At 39.9% G+C, this 23,749-nt stretch overlaps 1 protein-coding gene across 1 annotated transcript; it reads left to right on the top strand.

The window, feature by feature from the left end:
• The first annotated feature begins 13,901 nt into the window (after window positions 1–13,901).
• On the top strand, window positions 13,902–22,528 carry LOC115689413 (probable ribose-5-phosphate isomerase 4, chloroplastic). The gene is made up of 9 exons (XM_030615434.2): window positions 13,902–14,272; window positions 15,562–15,682; window positions 18,168–18,247; window positions 18,767–18,871; window positions 18,992–19,087; window positions 19,172–19,228; window positions 19,655–19,772; window positions 19,853–19,919; window positions 22,010–22,528. The coding sequence occupies exons 1-9, from the start codon at window positions 14,114–14,116 to the stop codon at window positions 22,092–22,094; spliced, it is 888 nt and encodes a 295-aa protein (XP_030471294.1). The 5' UTR covers window positions 13,902–14,113; the 3' UTR covers window positions 22,095–22,528.
• Window positions 22,529–23,749: the final 1,221 nt, after the last annotated feature.

Below are 23,749 nucleotides of genomic sequence, written 5' to 3'. Positions count from 1 at the left end.
ATTAATAAAAAAGCTAAAATTTTATTTAAAAAACAAAACTAAAAAAATGGCATGGCAGGGCAGGGCAAGGCAGGGCCTCGCCAGTGGGCGCGGCCACCATCGCCCCGCCTATTGCCGAAGGGGTCGGTGGAGGTCACCGGCCCTAGGCAAGGCTGGCCAGCCCTCGCTAGCCCTAGGCGAGGCCTCACCGGCCACAGGTGTGGGCACCCGTATGTGGGCAACGCCAGCTCTCCCCTGGGTCCGGCGACCATAGGCCGCCCTAGCCTGGGGCTAGCAAGGCCTCACGTGGGGCAGACGAAGGCTGTCGTCACCCAGATCTAGGCGCCCTCGACCCAGTTTCTAGGCGTCCTCGTCACCCAGATCAGGCGAGGCCCGATGACCATCACCCGCTGCGACGCCTCACCCAAGGTGGGCGATGGTCGTCGGCCCTAGGGGAGAGTCGGCGTTGTGCAAATCTGGGCGTTCTCGCCCGGGCCTAGTAAGGGTCGTCAGTCCTCGCTCGAGTCTAACGAGGCCTTGCCCGGGGCTGGCAAGGGTTGGCCAGCCTCGCCCAGGGCTTGCAACCTTCGCCAGCCCCTTTGGCAATGGGCGGCGGCGGCAGCACCCACCAACGAGGCCCTGCCCTACCATGTTTTTTTTTTGTTCGATTTTTTTTAATGTAAAATTTTAGCTTTTTTAAATTTTAAATATAATTAAAATAAGATTTACAGAAAATAATAATTTAAAAATGCTCGGTAGGAGAGAGAAAGTAATTTAAAAATGCCACCTTAACATTTTTAGTTAATATAAATCGACAATATTAACAGAAGGACTCAGTTGCACCAATTTAACTAGTTTTAGGACTTGATTACATTTTTTGAAAGTTTTAGGACTTAATTGCACTTTTGTGGCAAATTTTAGGACTTCTAGTGCACTTATCCCAAAAAATCTTAAACTATGTTATGTGTGACACAAATGTCCAAAAAAAATTTCTGTATTATTAAAAATCCTAAATTTATCCATTTTGACAATAATACCCTAAATATTTTTTGTATCATAAAAAACCCAGAACTTATACCAATGTGACAAATATGTTGTAGGTTTTTCATGACACAAAATAAAAGTTTGGGGTATATATGTAATAGTGGGCAAATTTAGAGTTTTTTGGTGGTACAAAAAAATATGTAAGGCATTTGTATCACGGTGGGCATAATTTGAGATTTTTTGTGGTATTTGCCCTCGACAAAGTGCCCTTTCATGTGTGCTTTTGCTTTTTAAGCAAAAGTAAAGACATTATCCGTCAAAAATTAAAATATTATTTATATTTCAAAAAAACAATGAGGAAAATATTTATCAAATTACGTGTTAATATTTACATATTGTGAATTATTCAAATATTTCACATTTTAAAAAAATCAATAGTTAATAGCACAAATTATTTTTTCAACCTACGAAATCCCCAAAGTGGTACTATTATACCAAGTTTACCCTCCATTAATATCCGGTCTAATTTCGTCGTCAATTGTCCCACGTGTAATCGGCTTGGCAATGACTGGCCAATGGACCCATTCTAATTCTACAAAAACCCATGATTTTGCCTCACCATAGCTAGGGGTGTGTAAAAAGGACTGCCCAAACCGAGAACTGCTTGGACCGAACCGAACCGGGCGATTGGGTCTGGTTCCCAAGAGTGTCCGTCTGGTTCTCGGTTCCCAAAAGTGGAACTGGTGTCCAGGCGGTCTGGTTTCCGATTCCTAGGGGAAACCGAACTGACTATATATACTTTTTTATTTTTTAATTTCTTCATAAAATTAGTAAAATATGAACTAAACCCTAAGTGAACTTCATTGACATAAATTCATTGACAAAAATTAATAAAATGTGAACTAAACTTTAAATGATCGATTCCGTTGAACCGAACTGGACCAGTCTTGTGGTCCGGTCTGGGTCCTGGTACTAAGACCAATCGGTTGGTCCCCGGTTCCCAATTTTATGAGTGGTCCGATCCAGTTCTAAGTCCTAGGACTAACTGGTTTGGTCCCCGGTTCCCAATTTTGAGAGCCAGTCCTCTCGGTTCGGTTCTCGCTCCCACCTTGGAATCATAGCAAACCAGAAACCAATCACCCCTAACCTTAGTCATGTTTGATATAATCACATTGTAACTCTTGTTTAAGTGAGTTAAAAACGGCGTCATTTCGACCAAAGAATGTCATTTCTGCGAAGGGCTCATGTAGTTCCAGTCGCTGCCACTTTCTTATTTGTCACGTTACACAACACATAGCATAGTTGCAGACGAAATTGGACAAAATGCTAACAAGGGTAAATTTAGGACACTAGTAGGTTTGAGTAAAAAATGTCCAAATGGTATCAGTGTATTCTAATGATATTAAACCAAAAAGAAAAAAAGTAATTTAGATTAAGCAAGAAATAAAAGTAAAAACCAATCTAAATAGGCTTTTTGGGCCGTAAGAGCTTAAGGCAGAATCAATGGATAGACAAATCACCTCTTTTTTAAGTCTCGGACTTAACTATTTGCGAATATGCAATCTAGTCACTAAACTATTGCAAATGTGCTATCCAATTCCTAAACTTTCACTGTATTCAATGTAGTCTATCAACTTTTCATAACAAAGTTAAATTGGTCCTTTTGTAAATTTCACAAATTTTCATAATTACATTGTTACTCGGATTATATAATATCTTTCATTTCAATCAAATTCCTAATCAACAAAAGTGTGCTATCTTTTTATTATTCTTTTAAAATTTTTTTAGTCTTTATAAATACAACAATCACCATTGAAGCATGTTTTAGCTTATGATCTCTAAAAGTTAAAGTATAACCTCATTTGGAGTTGTATATTTTAAGTCCAAGATTTCAAAAGGATTTCTAGAAACGATATTAATTTATCTAAAAAAAGCATACTTATATAAATTCAAATCTTGTTTCTAATTTTTTCGAAAAATAAAATTTTCAAACTTTTGTGCTTCATGTTTTGTTGATTATATTTAGTTAAATTTGTGTGTTTTCAAGCTTCATAGTTAAAGATCCAACGATAAAAAAAATTTGCCAAAACAAAACACACAAATTTAACCAGGCTTTTTCCACTCCCTTTTTTGGCTTGTATACTCTCTGAAATAGTGTTTTGACTATAACATCCCTTGTGGGTCCCACCTTTTTAGCACATTATACCCATTGATAATTATTAAAGTCAAGCATGGGCCATTTTGTATCTCACTTTATTCTTCTTCTTTTTTTCTTCTCTTTGTTCTCTCTGTTTTATGTTCGTCGTCTTCATCGAGCCTGTTTGGTTCAACTTTGAAAATGCTATTTGGGGGAATGTAAATACCTTTGGGTGAAAGCCCATTGGGGAAATGCAAATGGTGTTTGGTAAAAATATTTTGTAAAGCTACTTTGGCCAAAATATAGTGTTTGGTGAATTTTTTTTGCAAATGGACTTTGAGAATTATCTTATTTATAAAAAAAAAAATAACCTATCCATCGCCGAAGCTAGCCGCCGGCGAGATAGATCTGGCGCCGGCGGCCATCGCCCGAGGTCGGGCGACCTTCGGCGAGCCAGATTTGCCGCCGCCGGCGATCGCCCGAGGCCAGGCGACCCTCGGCGGGGGTCGCGCGACCCTCGGCGGGGTCGCGCGACCCAGGCAACAGCCGCCTGAGGTCGCGCGACCCAGGCGGCAGCTGTTGTCGGCTAAGTTCGTATACTCGAAATTAAAATCAAATGTTAGGAAAACTAACCTGAAAGCAGTACAACCAAATAAGCAGAATGTTGATCCGAGCCCAACGAAATAACGTCGTGTCCTTAAGACGAATTTGCCCCCTCAATCAGTACCCGAGGATATTGGACAATCGTCTCCCAGGATAGAACGGATCTCGTTCCTCCGAAGCGGTACGTATTCGGAGGACTCCTACGAACGCAATTTTGCAGAATAATCGCATAAAATGACAATGATGAAGTGAATATGCGTAGAGAATGTCTCGTGGGAATGCCGATGTCACGAAGTGTCACTGTATCGAACTAACTGTTCAGTCATATTAAAGTGGCGAAAATGAAGAGTTACAAGGGTTCGTGAACAGTAGCGAAGGTTCACTTGAACCGGTTCGGTTCGTGAACAGTCACGAAGGGCTTCGGTTTTCGTTCAGGCGAACCGAACCTCACGAACAGACATGTTTGTTTGTCCAAAAAATAAATAATTAATTAATTTCTAACAACGTGTCTGTTCGGAAAAAATAAAAATCGATAGAGAATGGACCCGGAACCGAACCGAGCCGAGCCGGCCGGCCGGACGGTGGCGGCGGGAACCGACCTAGCTTGGCGTAGATCCTCTCCCTTCCACAAAAGTGGGGTACCCCTTGGGGCCCAAACCCATTTGTGAGGCTCAACTATTTGAACCCATCTCCCATCTCTCTTCTATTCAATGTGGGACACTTTCATCTACACACTTCTCATTCAATTCTATGGGATTTGGATGCCAAAATCCCAACAATCCCCTACATGAATGAGAAGTTAAGATATTATGACTCTTTGTGTATGCATGAGATGCAATGTGCGATTATTCCATGAGAAAACGTTGCATCAGGATAAGTAGTCTGAGACTTTGAACTTTCCTTAGTGAAACCTATCGGACTTACTCGGTCAATCAGTAGACTTGATGTCTTTGAACTGTCGACCTTTGGTGTAAGCCTAGACAATAGAAATCACACAACTATTTCTCGAACAAAATTGGTTCTCACTGTTGTGTTCGTTTTGGCCATGAACACCGCCTGGTCTCATGAGTGTTTTAGAGAATTCGGCCTTTTCAATTCTCACAAAAGCGGCCCTCACTTCACACTCACATAGGTGATTTCTGAACATATGGTATATCACATACTCAATTCAGAATCATTAAAAGCTTTTGCTTACCCTTCACATATTAGTACTATCTTCATCCGGGAATGAGTAAAAAATTTGACAGTACTCTACACTGTCTTCATAACTTAGTTGTCCCTTTGAACCTAGATCTTGGGATCTCCAGTCAACTAGGTAGAGTTTCCGCTATGATGACTTGTTTATAGGCCTTAAACCCATTCCCCTTGATGTTTTCGCAATCATCTCTCTAGTTAGGCCTTTTGTCAATGGATCCGCAACATTATCTTTTGACTTTACATAGTCAATGGTGATAATTCCACTAGAAAGAAGTTGTCTTACTGTGTCATGTCTTCGACGTGTGTGTCGAGACTTACCGTTATACATGACATTCCTTGTTCTTCCTATTGCCGCTTGACTGTCACAATGTATACAAACAGCGGGCACTGGTTTAGGTCAATTAGGAATATCTTCCAAGAAATTTCGAAGCCACTCTGCTTCTTCACCGGCTTTATCCAAAGCAACAAATTCTGATTCCATAGTGGATCTAGCAATACAAGTTTGTTTGGATGATTTCCAAGACACTGTCGCTCCACCAAGTGTGAATACATATTCACTTGTCGATTTTGTGTCTTTAGTGCCGGTTATCCAATTTGCATCACAATATCCTTCAAGTACCGCTGGATATTACGTGTAATGCAAAGCATAATCTTGAGTATGCTTTAAGTAGCCCAATAAACGTTTCATAGCTTTCCAATGATTTTCATTTGGACTAACTGTAAATCGACTTAACTTGCTCACAGCACAAGCTATGTCCGGCCTAGTACAGTTCATGACATACATTAGACTGCCTAGTATACTAGCATACTCATTTTGAGCATTACTTTCACCAGTATTCTTTGAAAGATGTAAATTAACATCTATCGGAGTCTTTACTGGTACAATATCTAAATTCTTGCACTTTCCAAGAATCGTCTCAATATAAAGGCATTGTGATAGAGCTAATCCTCCAGATGTCTTATGGATTTTAACTCCTAAAATAATATCTGCAACCCCCATATCTTTCATATCAAATTTATTTGTGAGCATGCGTTTGGTCACCTTAACAACCTCACTATCGCTGCCCATTATAAGCATGTCGTCTACATATAAGCACAAAATGGCAAAACCATTATGAGTGTTCTTAACATATACACATTTATCATACTCATTAATCTTAAAACCATTCGACAACATGACTTGGTCGAATTTAGCATGCCATTGTTTCGGTGCTTGTTTCAATCCATAGAGTGACTTGATAAGCTAACACACTTTCTTCTCTTGTCCTGGAACAATGAACCCTTCGGGTTGTTCCAAATATATTTCTTCTTCCAAATCTCCGTTTAAGAAGGCCGTTTTAACATCCATTTGATGGATTTCAAGCCTATACACCGCTGATATGGCAATTAGCATCCTTATAGATGTAATTCTAGTAACAGGTGAATAAGTATCAAAATAATCAAGACCTTCTCGTTGATTGTTTCCTTTTACTACAAGCCTAGCCTTATATTTATCAATAACACCATCCGCTTTCATTTTCCTCTTGAAAATCCACTTACATTGTAGTGGTTTATTACCAGGAGGAAGATCAATCAATTCCCATGTATGGTTTGACAAGATGGATTCAACTTCACTATCGATAGCTTCTTTCCAGAACGGGGCTTCTGGCGAAGTCACAGCTTCTTTGAATGTCCGAGGCTCATTCTCTAACAGATACGTTAAGAAATCAGGTCCAAAAGACGTGGAAGTCCTTTGTCTTTTACTACGTCTAGGTTCATCCTCCATTGGATCACTTCTAGATATAGTATCTCGAGGCCTCTTATTATTATCAATTGGCTCATATACTATGTTATACGGAAATATATTTTCAAAGAACGAAGCGTCCCTTGATTCAATGATCGTATTAACATGTATATCTGGGATCTTTGACTTGTGAACAAGAAAATGATATGCATTGCTATTCTGAGCATATCCGATAAAAACAGAGTCAACAGTCTTTGATCCTATCTTAACCTATTTAGGCTTAGGAACCGCAACCTTAGCCAAACACCCCCACACTTTGAGATAATTCAAGTTAGGCATTCTGCCTATCCATTTCTCATAGGGAGTTTGTTGTGTCTTTCTGTGGGGTACTCTATTTAAAATAAAATTATTTGTCAAAACAGATTCCCCACAAATTCTGTAGTGGTAACCGGAACTATTCAACAATGCATTCATTGTTTCCTTTAAAGACCGGTTTTTCCTTTCCACCACTCCATTAGATTGCGGCGTATAAGGTGGAGTAATTTGGTGAATAATACCAAACTCGGAACAAATTTCTTCAAAAGGAAATTCATATTCACCTCCTCTGTCACTCCTTATTATTTTAATTTTCTTATTCAACTGAGTTTCAACTTCGGACTTATAAGTTCTAAAAGCATTCACAGCCTCATCTTTACTACTAAGCAAATAAGCATAACAATATCTCGAGCAGTCATCTATAAAAGTAATAAAATACTTCTTACCACCCCTTGTCGGTATTGCTTTCAAATCACATAAGTCTGTGTGTATTAAATCTAAAGGTTCCGTGATTCTATTATCTATAGAATGAAACGGAGGCTTAGAAAATTTAGATTCAACACATACTTGGCACTTTTCACTTGAACAATCGAATTTTGGCAATAACCCCATGTTCATTAATTTCTTTATTGACTTATAATTAACGTGTCCTAATCTAGCATGCCATAAATTAGGAGACTCAAGCACATAAGCATAAACAACTTTATTCATAACATCATTGGGTACAACAGTCATTACATTCAACTTGAAAAGACCATCACTAAGGTAACCCTTTCCTACATACATCTCATTCTTGGAGAGTACAAACTTATCAGACACAAACACCAACTTGAAACCATTCTTGCTAAGAAGAGATCCGGACACTAAATTCTTGCGTATGTCTGGCACATGCAGCACATTGTTTAGTGTCACAACTTTCCCATATGTCATCTTTAGAGCAATCTTTCCGACACCTTCAACCTTAGAGGTTGATGAATTACCCATATAAAGTTTTTCATCACCCCCCACAGTTGTGTAGGACGAGAACATCGATCTGTTTGCACAGATATGACGAGTTGCTTCGGTATCAATCCACCACTCCTTGGGGTTTCCCACCATATTACACTCGGATATCATAGCAGTTAGATTGATATCATCAACACCATTGGAAATTTCTTCCACCACATTAGCCTGAGTTTTCTGTCTTTTCTTGACTCTGCAGTCTTTGGCTCGATGTCCAGACTTGCCACAATTGAAGCACTTGCCAACGAACTTCTTCAGGCCTTGGGTGAATCCCTCTCCAGACTTGCTAGGCATTTTCCTCTTCTTGTTAGGTTTCGATCCTTCTTTAACAACATTGGCCTTTGAAACCTCTAGGTTCTTCCCAACTTTCTTCTCAGAGAGTCTATTGTCTTCCTCAATCCTCAACCGAACAATCAAGTTTTCAAGTGACAACTCCTTTCTCTTGTGTTTGAGATAATTTTTGAAATCTCTCCAGGATGGTGGCAGTTTTTCAATGAATGCAGCCACTTGAAATGTCTTACTTAGAGTCATTCCTTCAGCATGAATATCATGCACAATCACTTGAAGCTCTTGAACCTGACTTAAGACGGTCTTTGAATCAACCATCTTGAAGTCCAGAAATTTACCGACAATGAATTTCTTCAATCCGGCATCTTCTGTTTTGTATTTCTTGTCCAGACTATCCCATAACTCCTTAGCCGTTTTTAGCGGACTATAGACGTTATAGAAAGTATTGTCCAGACTGTTGAGGACATAGTTGCGACACAGGAAGTCAGAATGATTCCATGCATCCACAGCAGCCAACTTTTCTTTATTTGTCTCTCCAACGTCCAATTTAGGACCATCCTCGTTGAGGAATCTAGCCAAGTTCAAGGTCGTGAGATAGAACAACATCTTTTGTTGCCATCTCTTGAAATCCATACCATTGAACTTTTCTGGCTTTTCTCCGTGATTCGGAATAGGGTTGACCGGAGTCGAAGTCGAAGCCATTTCTGAAATATAAAAACAGAACATATTCACGACCAGAATCGGAAATATATGACTACGAACAGAATTGAAAATTTTTAATATGAACAGAAACGAAAAACTTGTTCACTAACATAATTGAAAATTTTAATACGAACAGAAACGAAAATATTTGTTCACGAACAGAATGTGTGAACAGAATGTACAAACAAAATAGTATTCCTATACGACAATGACAAGGAACATACGAACTATACAAAAGTTCGACTTAAAGGAACGGCAATCTAGATATTTGACAGAAAAAGTCAATGAACAACGCATAAGAATATACGAACAGAACCGAAGAAAATTCGTCTTAAGATTGTTGTCGGCTAAGTTCGTATACTCGAAATTAAAATCAAACGTTAGGAAAACTAACCTGAAAGCAGTACAACCAAATAAGCAGAATGTTGATCCGGGCCCAACGAAATAACGTCGTGTCCTTAAGAGGAATTTGGCCCCCTCAATCAGTACCCGAGGATATTGGACAATCGTCTCCCAGGATAGAACGGATCTCGTTCCTCCGAAGCGGTACGTATTCGGAGGACTCCTACGAACGCAATTTTGCAGAATAATCGCACAAAATGACAATGATGAAGTGAATATGCGTAGAGAATGTCTCACGGGAATGCCGATGTCACGAAGTGTCACTGTATCGAACTAACTATTCAGTCATATTAAAGTGGCGAAAATGAAGAGTTACGAGGGTTCGTGAACAGTAGCGAAAGTTCACTTGAACCGGTTCGGTTCGTGAACAGTCGCGAAGGGCTTCGGTTTTCGTTCGGGTGAACCGAACCTCACGAACAGACATGTTTGTTTGTCCAAAAAATAAATAATTAATTAATTTCTAACAACGTGTCTGTTCGGAAAAAATAAAAACCGATAGAGAATGGACTCGGAACCGAACCGAACCGAGCCGAGCCGGCCCGATGGACGGCGGCGGCGGTGGCGGCGCGCGCGCGAGGGGGGGAACCGACCTAGCTTGGCGTAGGTCCTCTCCCTTCCACAAAAGTGGGGTACCCCTTGGGGCCGAAACCCATTTGTGAGGCTCAACTATTTGAGCCCATCTCCCACCTCTCTTCTATTCAATGTGGGACACTTTCATCCACACACTTCTCATTCAATTCTATGGCATTTGGATGCCAAAATCCTAGCAATGGCCGGGAGGTCGCGCGACCCAGTGCGGCGGCCGCCCGAGGTCGCGCGACCCAGCCGGCGGCGCCCGGGCGATCGCGCGACCTCACGGCGGCGGCCGTCGCCTGGGTCGTGCGACCTCGCCGGCCTCTCGCCGGCGCGATCCAAGCGCCGGTCGCCCTCCCTCGCCGAAGAAGATGAACAGTGACGCATGAACAGTAGCATTTGGCAAAGGCTGAAAGCCCAAGGCTGGTCCGTACCAGCTTTAGGCTTTCAGCATTTGGAATGCTAGCATTGGCCAAATGCTGAACCAAACACCCCAGCATTTTGGGAAGGGGCTTTCGAGGTTCCAAGCCCCTTCCCAAAGCTGAACCAAACACCCCATCGTCCTCGTTGCCTTCTCCACCTATGTCATCCACCGTGCCTCCAAAGGCTCCATTGGCCGTGCCGTTCGCTCGCTTCTCCGCCTCGCACCCCTCGCGGCCTCGACCCACCATCATCAAGACCTTCCTGACCATCGTCTACTCCGTCGTGAAGGGGCACAAGATCGGCGAGGCGTCGCTCAACCCCACCGTGCGCTTGAACGATTTTGAGGATGAAGATCCAACCTATGACGATGAACTTGAGGAACTTAAGGGAGAGAGCATCGGCAAGGAAAGATGGGGTTTTACCCATTTGGATCTATAGATGGAGAAATCGTAGCCTGAGAGAAGCAGCATTTTCACCTTAAGAGCATCTGAGGTGTCGCTTGACAATCTGGGTCACCGACTCGACGCAGGACCCGTTTGGTTCGGCATTTCAAATGCTATTTGGGGGAATGCAAATACCTTTAGGTGAAAGTCACTTGGGAAAATACAAGTGGTGTTTGGTAAAAAAAATTTGTAAAGCTACTTTGGCCTAAGTAGTGTTTGGTAAATTTTTTTTTGCAAAGGGCTTTGGCAACTTTTATTTTTAATATTCCGGTTTTGCCTCTATACTGTTCATCTTCTTCACCGGCGAGGGTGGTCGGCGAAGGGCCGACGAGGGCGGATCTGGCCGGCGAAAGGCCGGCAAGGTCGCTCGACCCAGGCGACGATGCCTGGGTGGTCGCCCGACCCCAGGCGACCGTCGCCTGGGTCGCGCGACCTCAGGCGACCGTCGCATGGGTCGCGCGACCTCAGGCGACCTTCGCCTGGGTCGCGCGACCTCAGGCGACCGTCGCCTGGGTCGCGCGACCTCAGGCGACGGCGCCTGGGCGATCGCCCAACCCCAGGCGGTCGTCGCCTGGGTCGGGCGACCTCGCCGGCCCCTCGCCGTCCCCTCGCCGGTCCTTCACTGCCCAGATCTGCCCTTGCCGGCCCCTCGTTGGCCCTTCGTCAAGGGCAATTTGGGAAGGGAAAAATAGGCTTCAGCATTCCATAGCATTCCAAATGCTAGCTTTCGGCTTTTTGGATTCGAAAAGCTGAACCAAACGGGCCCGCAGCCGTCAAAGATGTTAATTGTCGTCGAAGGTGTTGTTGTTGTTGCCGTTGATGCAATTGCAGTGGTTGCGGCCGCACTTCGCCACCAATTACTTCTTGTTGCTCTCCTCGAAGCCACCCTAGCCCCGCCTCCTCCATCCTCGCCGTACTAAGGAGGATCTTGGTTGGGTAATAGAATTAAGTGCACAATGCAAGAGAGAACAGAGAGAATTTTTGCGCGAGAGCACGGCCTTGGAGTTGCCGCAGTTGGCAACAACGATCTTGTCAGGGGTGACAATGGCAGCGTCGTACTCCGGCGCACACCTGCACCTCTTGTGCACTGCCACCATGCCCTCGTTCCACGCAATCACCTCCTTGTCCATCTTGTGAAAGCCCCTCTCCAATGCCGTCCTCCACTCTGTCGGAGCCGAAGCCTCCTCTTCGTTCACCATCGGCGGCTCCTCCTTTTATCAAGCTTGTGCATCCTATCTCTACACCTTGCGCTTGGGAACTACCGGTCGAACAAGCAAAGAGAGAGAACAAAGAGACAGAGAAGAAAAAGAAAGTAAAACAAAGTAAAAAAGTGAGACCCACGAAGGATAGTACGGTTAAAATACAATTTTAGGAAGTGTACAAGCCAAAGGAGCAATAGAAAAAGTGTGACCCAAGATTTAATCAGAAAACACGAAACAAGAAAGGTTGAAAATTTTGTCTATTTAAAATATTACGAAAGGGTTAAATTAACACGAGTGTGTGTATATCTATAAATAAATTAATGTCGTATCTAGATATATTTATGAAAACCTTAAACCTAAAGTAGTAGGAATATCAACTTGATATAATTCTAAATGATGTATATTTATTATTATAGATATCATATGCTAAAATATTTTTAAATGGAACTATCGTATTATTTGTAAAGATAAAAAAGATATAAAAAAAATAAAGCACAAGATAGCACATTTTTTGTTGCTTTAGGAAATTGATTGATATGAAAAGTAATTATAAAATCCTGGCAATAGTGTAATTATGAAAACTTGTGAATAATATCAAATAACTGATTTTACTTTGTTGTGAAAAAGTTGAAAGACAAACTGAAAATTTAGGGACTAAATTTCACGTTTGGCAATAGCTCAGGGACTTGTGATGACTTTCTCCATAATTTAATTAAATAAATGGAGTACATTGACTATCTATAAATACTAAAAGGACCATATTAAAGGAACTAATAGTACAAGGAAGACATTTCCATATTACACCAAACTTTAGGGACTATTAGTGTTATTTTTTCTTTCCTAACGTTTGTATCTTTCCATGAAATATCATAAGCAATCTAACTTAATTGTAATTTTTTTTGGGTTAATACCATGAAAAACCCCAAACTCGTACACCTGTAATAAATTTACCTCGAACTAATTTTTTGACCATAAAAAACTCCAAATTGGTACACTTGTGACAATTTTACCCTCCGTTAAATTGGATTAAAGCAGCGAAAAATCACAAATTGATAAACCTATGACAAATAAAGGGGTAAAATCCCAAATTGATATGCCATTAACTGTCACGTGTCATCCAGCTCAGTAATTTAATGGTAAAATTTAATGAAAACTAACGGAGGATAAAATTGTTACAAATGTATCAGTTTTGGATTTTTCGTGGTATTAACCCTTTTTTTTCCGTAGACTTACTAACTCGCCTCAATGATCACAGTATTCCTTACAACTCGTAAATGTAGTGGCCTTATTAGTGGGTACTAAACCTTGTATATCGTAATTTTTTTAATCAATAGGAACATTGACAATTCTATATTAATTCCTTAAACGTTCAGAAGTTATTATCTTTGTTAATTCAAAGTTTATTCTATTTTAATATAAAGGTTTAAATGGAAGACCAGTCCAGTATTTTTTAAGAGTATAAAATAGGATTGTGCAACCGAATAGAACCCTTGGAAGATCGATATGGTTTCCGATTCCATATTTTTGGAACCATTGGGAACCGGTCTGGTTCTGAGTTAATAATCACTCAGGAATCGAACCGAATTTGAAACCGATTTCATAAAGCCTAAAAATTACAGTTTTTCTCTTGACATCTTTTCCCTGTCTCTTTTTTTTTTTCTAGTTTTCTCCAACCTCACTTGGACACTTCACGACTCTCTCTCTTGTGCTCACAACTCACTCTCCTCCTTGCTTGCTGGCAACTCGCCCTCGCTTGTTCCTAACTCGCCTTTGCTCGCTCTCCCTTGTTCATTTTTTTATTTTGAACTGTTTTATTTTGTTCTTCCAATTATTCTACTGTAAAAAATGAAAAAAAAAAAAGGAACAAAAGAAAACGGGTTTTCAGATAAATCCTAGAATCGGATTGGAAAAACATGATAAGTCCTGGGGTCGGTTTCATAGCCAACATGGTAGATTTCACGTCCAAAATTGTGAATCGATTTCATCGTTGTAATTCCAGGTTGAAGGTTCCATACCAAGAGCTTTCTGATGTGTAAACGTAGACAAAAGAGAAGTGGGTCCCCTCTTATCCACAATTGCATAAAAGCGAGAAACAGAGTACTCGCCAGAAGAAAGCAGCTCGGGACGGAGGGGGCGAAAAATGGCGGCATCAACCGCTTCACTAGCACCGCCCTTTCGATTCTCTCTCTCCTTCGCAAGCTGCAACGGCCGAGCGAGAGCTCCTCCGCCCACAGCCGTCCGATGCTCCGCCCCATCCGACATTGACGCGCCTCCTCTGCTCCGTGCAGCCAAGTACACCGTACGTCATTCTCGGTTTTTTCTTTCTGGTTCTTTTAGTTGTACGAGAGTGTTGGCCGACACAATGCATGCCTGTGAAATTTCTTTTGCCCTTGATTTATTGTCTCATTCAAGAACTAGAGAATTTGGTGGTGATTGATTCAAGCTTCGGCGTATTGGTTGCTCAAGTATTGGTTGTAGATGGAACTGTACAATTCTTGCTCCTTGAGAGATCTAACTAGAAGCTGTACATTTTGTCATATCAATCCAAGACTGATCATATCATCACAGTCTTCTGACCCAAAAAACAAAAAATATCATCACCATCTTTCTTGTGCATTGGAGATGTCTAGAACATAAAGCAGTTCTCATGAAATATCTGGCTAACTTCAATGTATGTGAGATGTGAGTTAAGCCTGGGTGGGTGGCCTAAGTACCGAATCCTTCGCACTTGATTGTATGGGTAATTGAACTTATGTTGTGTGCCTAATTCAAACCACACAGCTCTTTTCGCGGGTTTTGCAATTGCTTGTAGAATAGTAGTTTTGGATCAGCCTCCATCTGCCCACAAACTTTGATCAGCTGTAACTGAGTTGGAAAGGCGAATCATATAAGTGTCGATATCCCCGTCATGAAGGGCGCCTGATCGTGCGTATTGCAAGTGGGCTCCTGCAGAATAGTTGTGTGTAGTCAGTTGGTATCTGTGATTAGCGAGAAATTTTCATTGAAGGGAGCACATATTTATTTGTGCTGCAGCAATTATTTTGTCGCAAAGCCACGATCAGATGCCTTTGGTCCTAGTGAATGAAAACTGGCACGAAAACTGCAATTTGAGATGGTCAGTGCATGTTGGCATAACCTGACGAACTTAAACTACCAACCATAAAGCGAATATTATCTAAGAACCGATTCCAATTTCGCTGAATGCCTCTCTACGATCATAAACCATGTTTTAACACATGTTCATTTGCATCCAATATGCATGTGACTGTACTCTAGCTTGCCACTTCCATAAATAGCATCCACCCTTTAATTGGATTTTGCCTTCCGCCCAGAGAAGTACATTCCGGTTCCGATTGTCATCATCCTCTGACTGCCGTTACCGAGTCCTTTCTTGATATCCTATACTGTCAACTCTTCAATATAAAGTGAAACTAGGAGTTCTTCGCCTGGCTATTTTGATTGAATGAGTTGTGAATAAATGTAATGCAAAGTAATTTGGGCTACTTCTATAGTCGTATATGACTGACTTTACCTCTTCGACTGGTGCCCTTATATGTCAGGAATTTTTCGTTGACATTTCATTTCCAGGTTGACAGATACGTTGAGAATGGAATGGTGATTGGGCTAGGATCTGGTAACGCTTCTAGCATGGCCATAAAATATCTTGGTCAGCAACTCCGTGCAGGCGCTTTGGAAGATATAGTAGGGGGTACCCCACGTGAGTTCTTCTTACCCTTGCAATTGCAAGCCCAAGACCTTCTTCTCTGTTTTATAATAGAAATCAGTTATTTGCAGTGTATTAGCTCCATCCTGTTTGTGTTTCTTGATTAGGTTATTAAATCTTGCATCTCATATCAATCAGGCACTTTTGTTACATTTATTCGCACTGGTAGAGAACATGACAAGGATGGACGGTTGTCGGGGAGCAACTGTATACTGTAGGGCCGACCATATGGTTGACAATTGTTCATTGGCGGACCTATTCTTTTGTGATTCTTCGAGACGATTTATTTCTACATAACCTGGTAGGTCATGATTTGTCTAGTGTCTTCTGTCTTGAGCTGGCATTATTTACATGAAGGGGTTAGTTCGGATTTGCTCAAATTTACTCTTTTTTTTTTTATTCAGCTGTCAAATTTCTGCTTAAGATGGTAAATACATTCCAATTAAAAATCTACCAAGTCAAATAGCTTTTACTGACAAAAGCGAATGTATAAGTTCTGATTTAATCCTTGAACTTATTTAATTTCATCAACTTGCTCGTTAAACCTTTCTTCCTTATCTCTATTAGTTTTTTCTTATTTGCTCACAAACTAAGGTCATTCGGCAAAAAGAAAATTGTACAAAAAATCTTAAATGTTTGGTCGAATGTGCAATCAAGTTCTAAATTTTGAAAATGTGCAATCAAGTCCCACTTTTTCGATCCAGTGCAATTTAGTCCTTTCAATGATTTCCTCGTAAATTTTGGTGACGTGGCATGCCGGAATCCAACGTGACATTTTTTTAATTCTTCAAAACACATGTTGGTTTTGACGTGGCACTGATGAGGCTCACATAAGAAAATTTTAGAATTTAAAAAAAAAACAAAAACCATAAAAGCTAAAAATAAAAAAAGCCAAAATTTTCAATCTTAAAAAGCTAACCTTAATCTAAGAGAGTGCAACGTGGGGATAGTTTGACTCCATTGGGGTCGCCGCCACGGTGTTGCTGCCCCCACATCGCTGGCGCCCCTCACGAGCCTTAGGTCCTGGTCGCCGACTATCTGCTATACTTCTAGTTTTGCACTGTAGTTTCAATTAAGAAATAGAAGATTGACAATTTGAGACAAGACTAACATGGAAAGTTTGAATGCCAATTTGAGACATATATAATGAAGATTTTGACTGCCATCAAGGACTGAAGTTGATAATGAAGATCAGGGGTGTGAGTGCGCAACATAAAAACTAGAAAATCATTGTCAAGCATGTTGTTAAAAGCGAGCAGTAAAAAGTTAATATCTTTAGGTGGGGAGATTGCTCATACATGCATCTCAATAATTTTTGTTTCGTGTGAGTTTAATGTTAGGTTTGCTTTCTCTTAATTCAGTTATTCTTTTGCATTAAGATGTCTTAATTTGAATCTCCAATCATCGTCGGCCAGTTTAAACACGCCTTTCAACCATGATCTCTTCCCAAACTGGACTGTGATGGTAAACCACACTTGGTAACTGCGAAGATCCATGGGATTCCTTGTTTAGTCTAGGATACTGATATACATTAGGGACACACCAATCAACCATCATTTTGATACTATTTGTTGGGAGCACATAGCAAAATTCTGATACTTTAGATAGGGAGATCGTTAAGAGAGAGTCCAAATGTGAGCCATCAACAAATCCAGCCGAACCCACCTTTACTCAAAAGTCCAATGAGTCATGGGCAAATTAGGATTAATAATTGCTCCACAACATTTTAATTTTCCGATATGAGACTTTTCTAATACAATTCATACATGCATCCCAATAGATGCATAATGCAAAAGATCACTCTGTTAGTCAAATATCCAGTGTTCTCTTATTTACTTTCTACCACGTTTTGCGCAAATTTAGTTATCTTAAATGGGTTAACAATGCCAAATGTAGTCATTAGTACACTTTTGAGATTGGCCTTACATGTAGACTAGATGTAGGTTTTAATAGATTTCGGAGTAGAATAGAATAACCAGTAGAGGAGGAGTACGGAAATTCAAATCAAGCGCTAAGTCCTATTGCGTTCCCTAAAGTTTTCTAAATTTTCTGTTTTTGTATCTATTTACGATCCATAGATTCTTTTCAGCAGCTTGAACAGTTAAAACAAGGGAATCTGATTTAAATAAACTGATGATAACCTTTTTTTAAATTTTTTCATTACTTTCATTGCAAATGAATTTTAGAGTGTTTGAAATCCCAAAAGGAAAGCCTCTTTACATTAATGGAATATAAGCATGATTTTTCACTATTTTTAATTCTGGAATAAATTCTCATTTCACTAAACAAACAGGCTTCAATAAAATTTAAAACTAAATACTGTTTTCGTTTCTCGTTTTCATGGAACATGAGAACTGAATATTTTCTCTGGGATACTTGTATATGTTAAAAATTCCTGGGTAAGAGGCAGGAAGCAACAGAAATTTCAGGGTCAAATTTCCTGGTCCAATTTCTCATTCTTCCTTGAAAGTCTTATGTAGGTCTGTTACAAGTGCAAGCGAAGCAGCAAAATCAGGAATTCCTTTGGATAACTGCCAAGGATGTTCTCAGGTGTGGACACATAGCTAATTCATACTCAGTCTCCCTGTGTCTGTGACAATCTTTTTCTCTCTTTTGTTACAGAAGTGTTTTGGAAATTTGGTAAATGGTTCTTGAAATGGCAGGATCTAAGTCAACATTGAAATTGTTACCATGGAAATTTGTTCAGCTGCATCAATTTTAAATCAAAAGATTAATTTTCCACAATGATCCTGCCTGAGGATTTTCCCGGGCTGCAATTTTGCATGAATTGAGTCAGTCAAGGATTGAGCCCATTGACTTGCGAAGTGCAGCTTAGCAGTCGTGCAGCAAAGCACTAAAGAATGGTCCATTGCATGGTGGCCTGTTGTGTTTTCCTACTTGTTTTATTGCAAGTTAACATGCTGAAAAATTGAATTGTGGAAAAACCACAGAATTTATTTGATTAGTTTCTTTCTTATCCTCTTCATATTTGGAGTTTGTTGCTTTAGGTTATACCCAAGTATCCCATTCTCTGTCACTTTAATATTGTATATACTTGGTTTTTGGTAGATTGACTTTGCCTTTGATGATGCTGATATCATAGAAGAAGACACACTCATTGCTGTTATTGGCCGCCGAAAATTGGAAGGCGGAGAGTCAATAATCCAAGAGAAAGTGAGTCCTGTTTAGACATCATAAGATGAGCCTTACTAGCCTATCCCTCTATGATGGAATCATATGCTCTTTCTTCTTTCTAACTGTGAGCCAACTGGGTTATTATTTTGCTGTTTGCAGTTTGTACTTAATGCAGCCAAGAGACTTGTATTTATCATCACAGAGAACAGATATAAAGGTGCTCTCGATGGTTCTGTTCCAGTCTTAGTTCAATCTGTAAGCAGCTACGCACATATATGTCAATTACATATGTTAAAAGTGCTCAACCGAATGATAGTGAAGTAAAGATTCTATTGCCAGCTCAACTGGATGGAGACAGCTGAAGAGATTGATGATTTGTTTCTGGGAGATGCAGAGGTTTGGTTTTTGATAAAATGTAAATACTAGGGTCTGATTCTGGACTTTATTTGAAGAACTTAAAACTGATCTGAGATTAAATATTTAATCTCCCTACAACTTTGATCAGTCAGAACTTAAATGTCGCTTCTATTTGGAGGTTTATTGTTTAGATCACAGCATAGAATAGGGGATTGCTTATCCTTTAAATTATTAAGCTTCAACTACAGTTATAAACTATCGTCTCTTTAATATAATACTTGTTAACTTGACATGTCATGACTTTGTAGTGTCAGCAAAATATAATTTGGCACTCACCTTGTGGGTATGCAGATTTTTGTTACCGTGATTTTGTAACAATTTTGGATGGGGCGCCTTGGGAGTTTTTTCTATGTGGCGGATTTTTGTTACTATGATTTGTATGATTAATTTTCTCTTCTGTCGAAGGTCTGGAGAAGACCATCTATAGGACATGCTGATCCATTAGGTGGAGATTTTCCAGTAGTTACCAAGGATGGCCATAATGTTCTTGATGTCATATTCACATCTCCAATTGCTGACCTTGGTATGATGCTCAAACCTGATTTGCTTCTCTTATTTTCCTTTATGATTTATGTGCGTGACTTCTCTCAAGTGTAATTGCAGCTCAAGTAGCTGAGAGCCTTGACAGAGTAGATGGAGTGGTGGACCATGGGGTCATTTCCAAGTTTGCGTGAGTTAAACCTCATTCTTTTGGTGCATTTCTTTGATCAGCATCGAAGGAAATTTGTTTGGTCATTCTTGGAGGTGTTGCAGAAGCATGCTTCTTAGTCAATAGCACACAGCAATATACGACTCTCAAGTCACAATGATAATCGCATTTCATGACCACCATTTCTGCCATGCTGCTTGAATGGAAGAGGGTCTTTTTGTTCTTTGAATTAGTTCTATCTCAATAAGCTTCCTCAATAAGTTTCCGTGTGTGTATACACACACACACATGTCATCAATATTTAAAAATTGGCAAACTGGTTTAACATCTGAACAAAGATCTCTCTCAATATTAACCTTTGATGAATCGGATCATAAACCCTTTGTTTGGAAACAAGAAATGCAGAAAATCCTTTCATCCATCCAAGGCAAGATTAACAAGCAAGTAGCTCTGATTCACTTGTTTTGTGTGTGCCCACTTTATTGTGTAATCTTCATAGAACACATCTCGGAACATTCTTATACAATGTTTTGGATTAAGAAGAACAACAGTATTCAATTGTTTTCACGTGTAGGGTTATTTCCAGGATATTCTAATTGGCAGTAGATTTGTATGGCAGTCTAATTGACGTAACTATTGTAATTTAGATTGTAGATTCGGATGTGAGTCTTTAATCTGTTTATGTTCAAATATCAGAGGAGCTAAAGTTGAGACCAAATGAAAAAATAGTTTCATGTTCTAGAGAAACAAATACCGCCACCTCAACCACTTGTTATCATAATTGCCCCACCATTGCCACCTCCACTGTCATTTACCAACTTTCAATTTGTCCATGCTGATGGTGGTGGAGATGCTGATGGTGATAGAGTGGAGGTGCTGCTGGCTATGTTTTAGTTTTCCTAAATCAATCATCTTAAAAGCTTTTCCTTGTGCATATATGGTGAGGGATAATTTCTTCATCATACAAAAGTGAAAGTTACTTGACACCGCATTTTTTATAAGCATTTTTTAACATAAGACTCCTGAATATTGAAAGAAGGGCAATGATACCGCTATTCCTGTCCTGTCTTTCCTTAATAATAATCCACTTTGTTCCTTTTGAAGATTTCTGTCCCTGTTTCTTATCCATTAGATATTCTTCAGTGGACTGTCCTGCAAAAATTCAATAGTCAATATCAGCAAACTGTTACTTAAAAGATTCTTCAGTTTTCCTCTCTTAGATTCCGGCCTGCAGTTATTTTGCTATTCCTCTTAGCCATCACTTGATGGTATGTGATGGAGATCATCACAGGTGAAATACTAACTGTATGGACTTGTAATTGAGACTTGGCTGTCCACTAAATGATCCCTGGAGATATGGCACTGCAACTTCCTCGGCTGATTATAATCTCAGACCATATTCAGGAACAAATGCTATTGCTTGGCAAAGCATACTCAAGAGAACTCTGAGTGATTCCTTGAACTTCTTTGATTTCTGAGGTCCTATCTCTCATACAATGGTTCCAGAAAAGTGCCGTGCTAGCATTTTTTGTGTTTAGAGAGGGTAGATTTTCAAAGCAATATTTGGGTGCTGGATTTTATGTTGTTAAACTTAATTCTCTTGAGCAGCATCTGTGAGTCTGGTGGTCCATGGATATGGTTATGGATCACTTACCTCACATTCAGATATTGGAAACCAGAGTTTACACCATAGGTAGTGAGAAATGGTTCTGTCATAGGTAGTATGTCATCTTACCGATGTTTATATGACAGCAATCCTTAGTGTAGCCTGGTCTCGCTAAATTGGTATTTGTCTTGAGTAGATCCTAACTTATCAAATGATTTTGGGGAAATTCTGCTTAAACTTATGTCCCCATTCATATCCGTAACTTATCTCAATAGTATTGATATATTATCTTGTTAAAATTTAAACCATCTCTTAGCACAACCTGTAGCTTGTTGTGGAGTGATAGGGTCAACATCCTCATCATTTTCAGAAAGCTTGAGTTGACCATGGATGTGATCTTCAAGGGAAAATATCTCGGAATTCGTTACATTTACTATTTAGTGTAGACCTTATTCAAAATTCCCCTTGTGCTTGTTGAGCTGATGGAAGTGCCTTTCTATTGCAGTTGCACCGCGGTGGTTGCGTCCCCAAGCGGAGTTTCCGTTATAGATAATGTGCTAACAAATGTTGCTGGGGATCCTGCAATATGAACCTAGAGAATCGTTTGTTTTTTACACGCGGTGCGAAGGTAAGTAGAACGTGTAGAAACCATGAAGACCAGAAAGTATGAAAATGACTGGAGGAAATACACAAATTGATTAAAAATTTCATATACTCCTTGATGAAATCTCGAGGCATACTCTCATCCTTGAAAAGCAAAAGAAAAAGAAGCATCTGTGAGTGAGCTTATTTTTGACTGAAAATTTTATCTGTCTACAATCCGTATTATTTATTGACAGTACAATTTAGAAGTCTTAGAATATTAGTGTTATCTATTTGTTGTGTTTGGGTAAAGTTGTTACCTTGGAGGCTACGAACTTTGTTGGCCATATCATGGTAAGAGTCGATCCTTTGCATCAAACTCAAATAGCTTCACTGTAAGCAGTTTATGAGTTTCTAACATGCAGAATATGGTTTCATGCTCTTCTGTTGTAACGTGTTGCGGTCGTCCTGAATCTTTGCATCATATTTTCCGAGGGCCATTTCTCATCTGTTTCGGGATTCATTTGTGTTCGGGCGGGTTCGGATTCCTTGCCGTCGAAATCCAGGCGGCTCAAACCGTGACTTGTCAAGTCGGAAGGTGTTGTTGGGTACTTTATTATAACGACAGACTCGAAATGCAACGACTGGCATTGATTGTGTCTGTTAACTCTCACAAATCTCAAACACAAGGCCACATTGGTCTCACGCTGGAGGGGCTCACTTCATGCCAATCTCACGGCACTCATTTTGCGCACTCACAGTACATAACACCTCTCCCTGGCCCCTCACTCCACATCTATAGGACATAAATGCTAGAGCTTTCTTTTATGGTCTGTAATAAATGCTAGAGCTTACTAGCATCAAAATGGGACAAACAACTTCGCATGATTTCTTGCCGTAAACTCTACTCCTTTTAGAATAACAACCGAAACTAATGGAGTATAGATGGTGTTGTTGAAAATAACATTATCAACATACTAAATCATATGGTCATGGTAGCAAATGCTTATAAAACTCAACAAGAAGTTTCTGATCATTGCTAATCTTAGTGGCGCGCTTTACTGGACAACTAAAAGGTTGGTGGGATAATTACTTAACTTATGAACAAAAAACCCAAGTATTAAATGCATATAGAATACATGAATATGAACAAAGCATTAAGGATGAAAATGGACAAATCATCCAAGATGCTATCAATACACTCATTTTCTCTATATCCCGACACTTTATAGGTGTTCATTTGCACATAAGAGATATAAATTAAGATCTTTTTATCAAACATGAAATGCAAATTCTTAGGAAAATTCAGAGAATACAAAGAATTCTTACAAAGAGTTTTAGTCAAACCAAATTGTAATCAACCTTTTTGGAAAGAAAAATTATTTGCAGGATTATCCTGTTTTATAGGGGACTAAGTTCGAAATAAAATAAAGGAAGAATATGATAGTCACATTCCCCATCACTTACTGTCCTATGGAGAGCTAGTTTCATATGTTTATAGGCAAGGAACACAAATGTGCAATTCAATCAAATTACAACGACAACTTAAAAAGGAATACTCCCTTAAGACTTAGGTGATTTTTGTGCCCAATTTGATCCCTCATATACTGAACCAACAAAACCGAAGTGTAAATGAGATTGTCCTCCTAAGACAGATTAAAGA

Source organism: Syzygium oleosum, unplaced genomic scaffold (assembly GCF_021117445.2).
Source record: "Syzygium oleosum isolate NSW1041296 unplaced genomic scaffold, Sole_v2.1 Sole_v2.18, whole genome shotgun sequence".
Lineage (NCBI taxonomy): Eukaryota > Viridiplantae > Streptophyta > Magnoliopsida > Myrtales > Myrtaceae > Syzygium > Syzygium oleosum.
The sequence above is the reverse complement of the archived record's forward strand: the minus strand, read 5'-3'. Positions and strand labels throughout refer to the sequence as shown.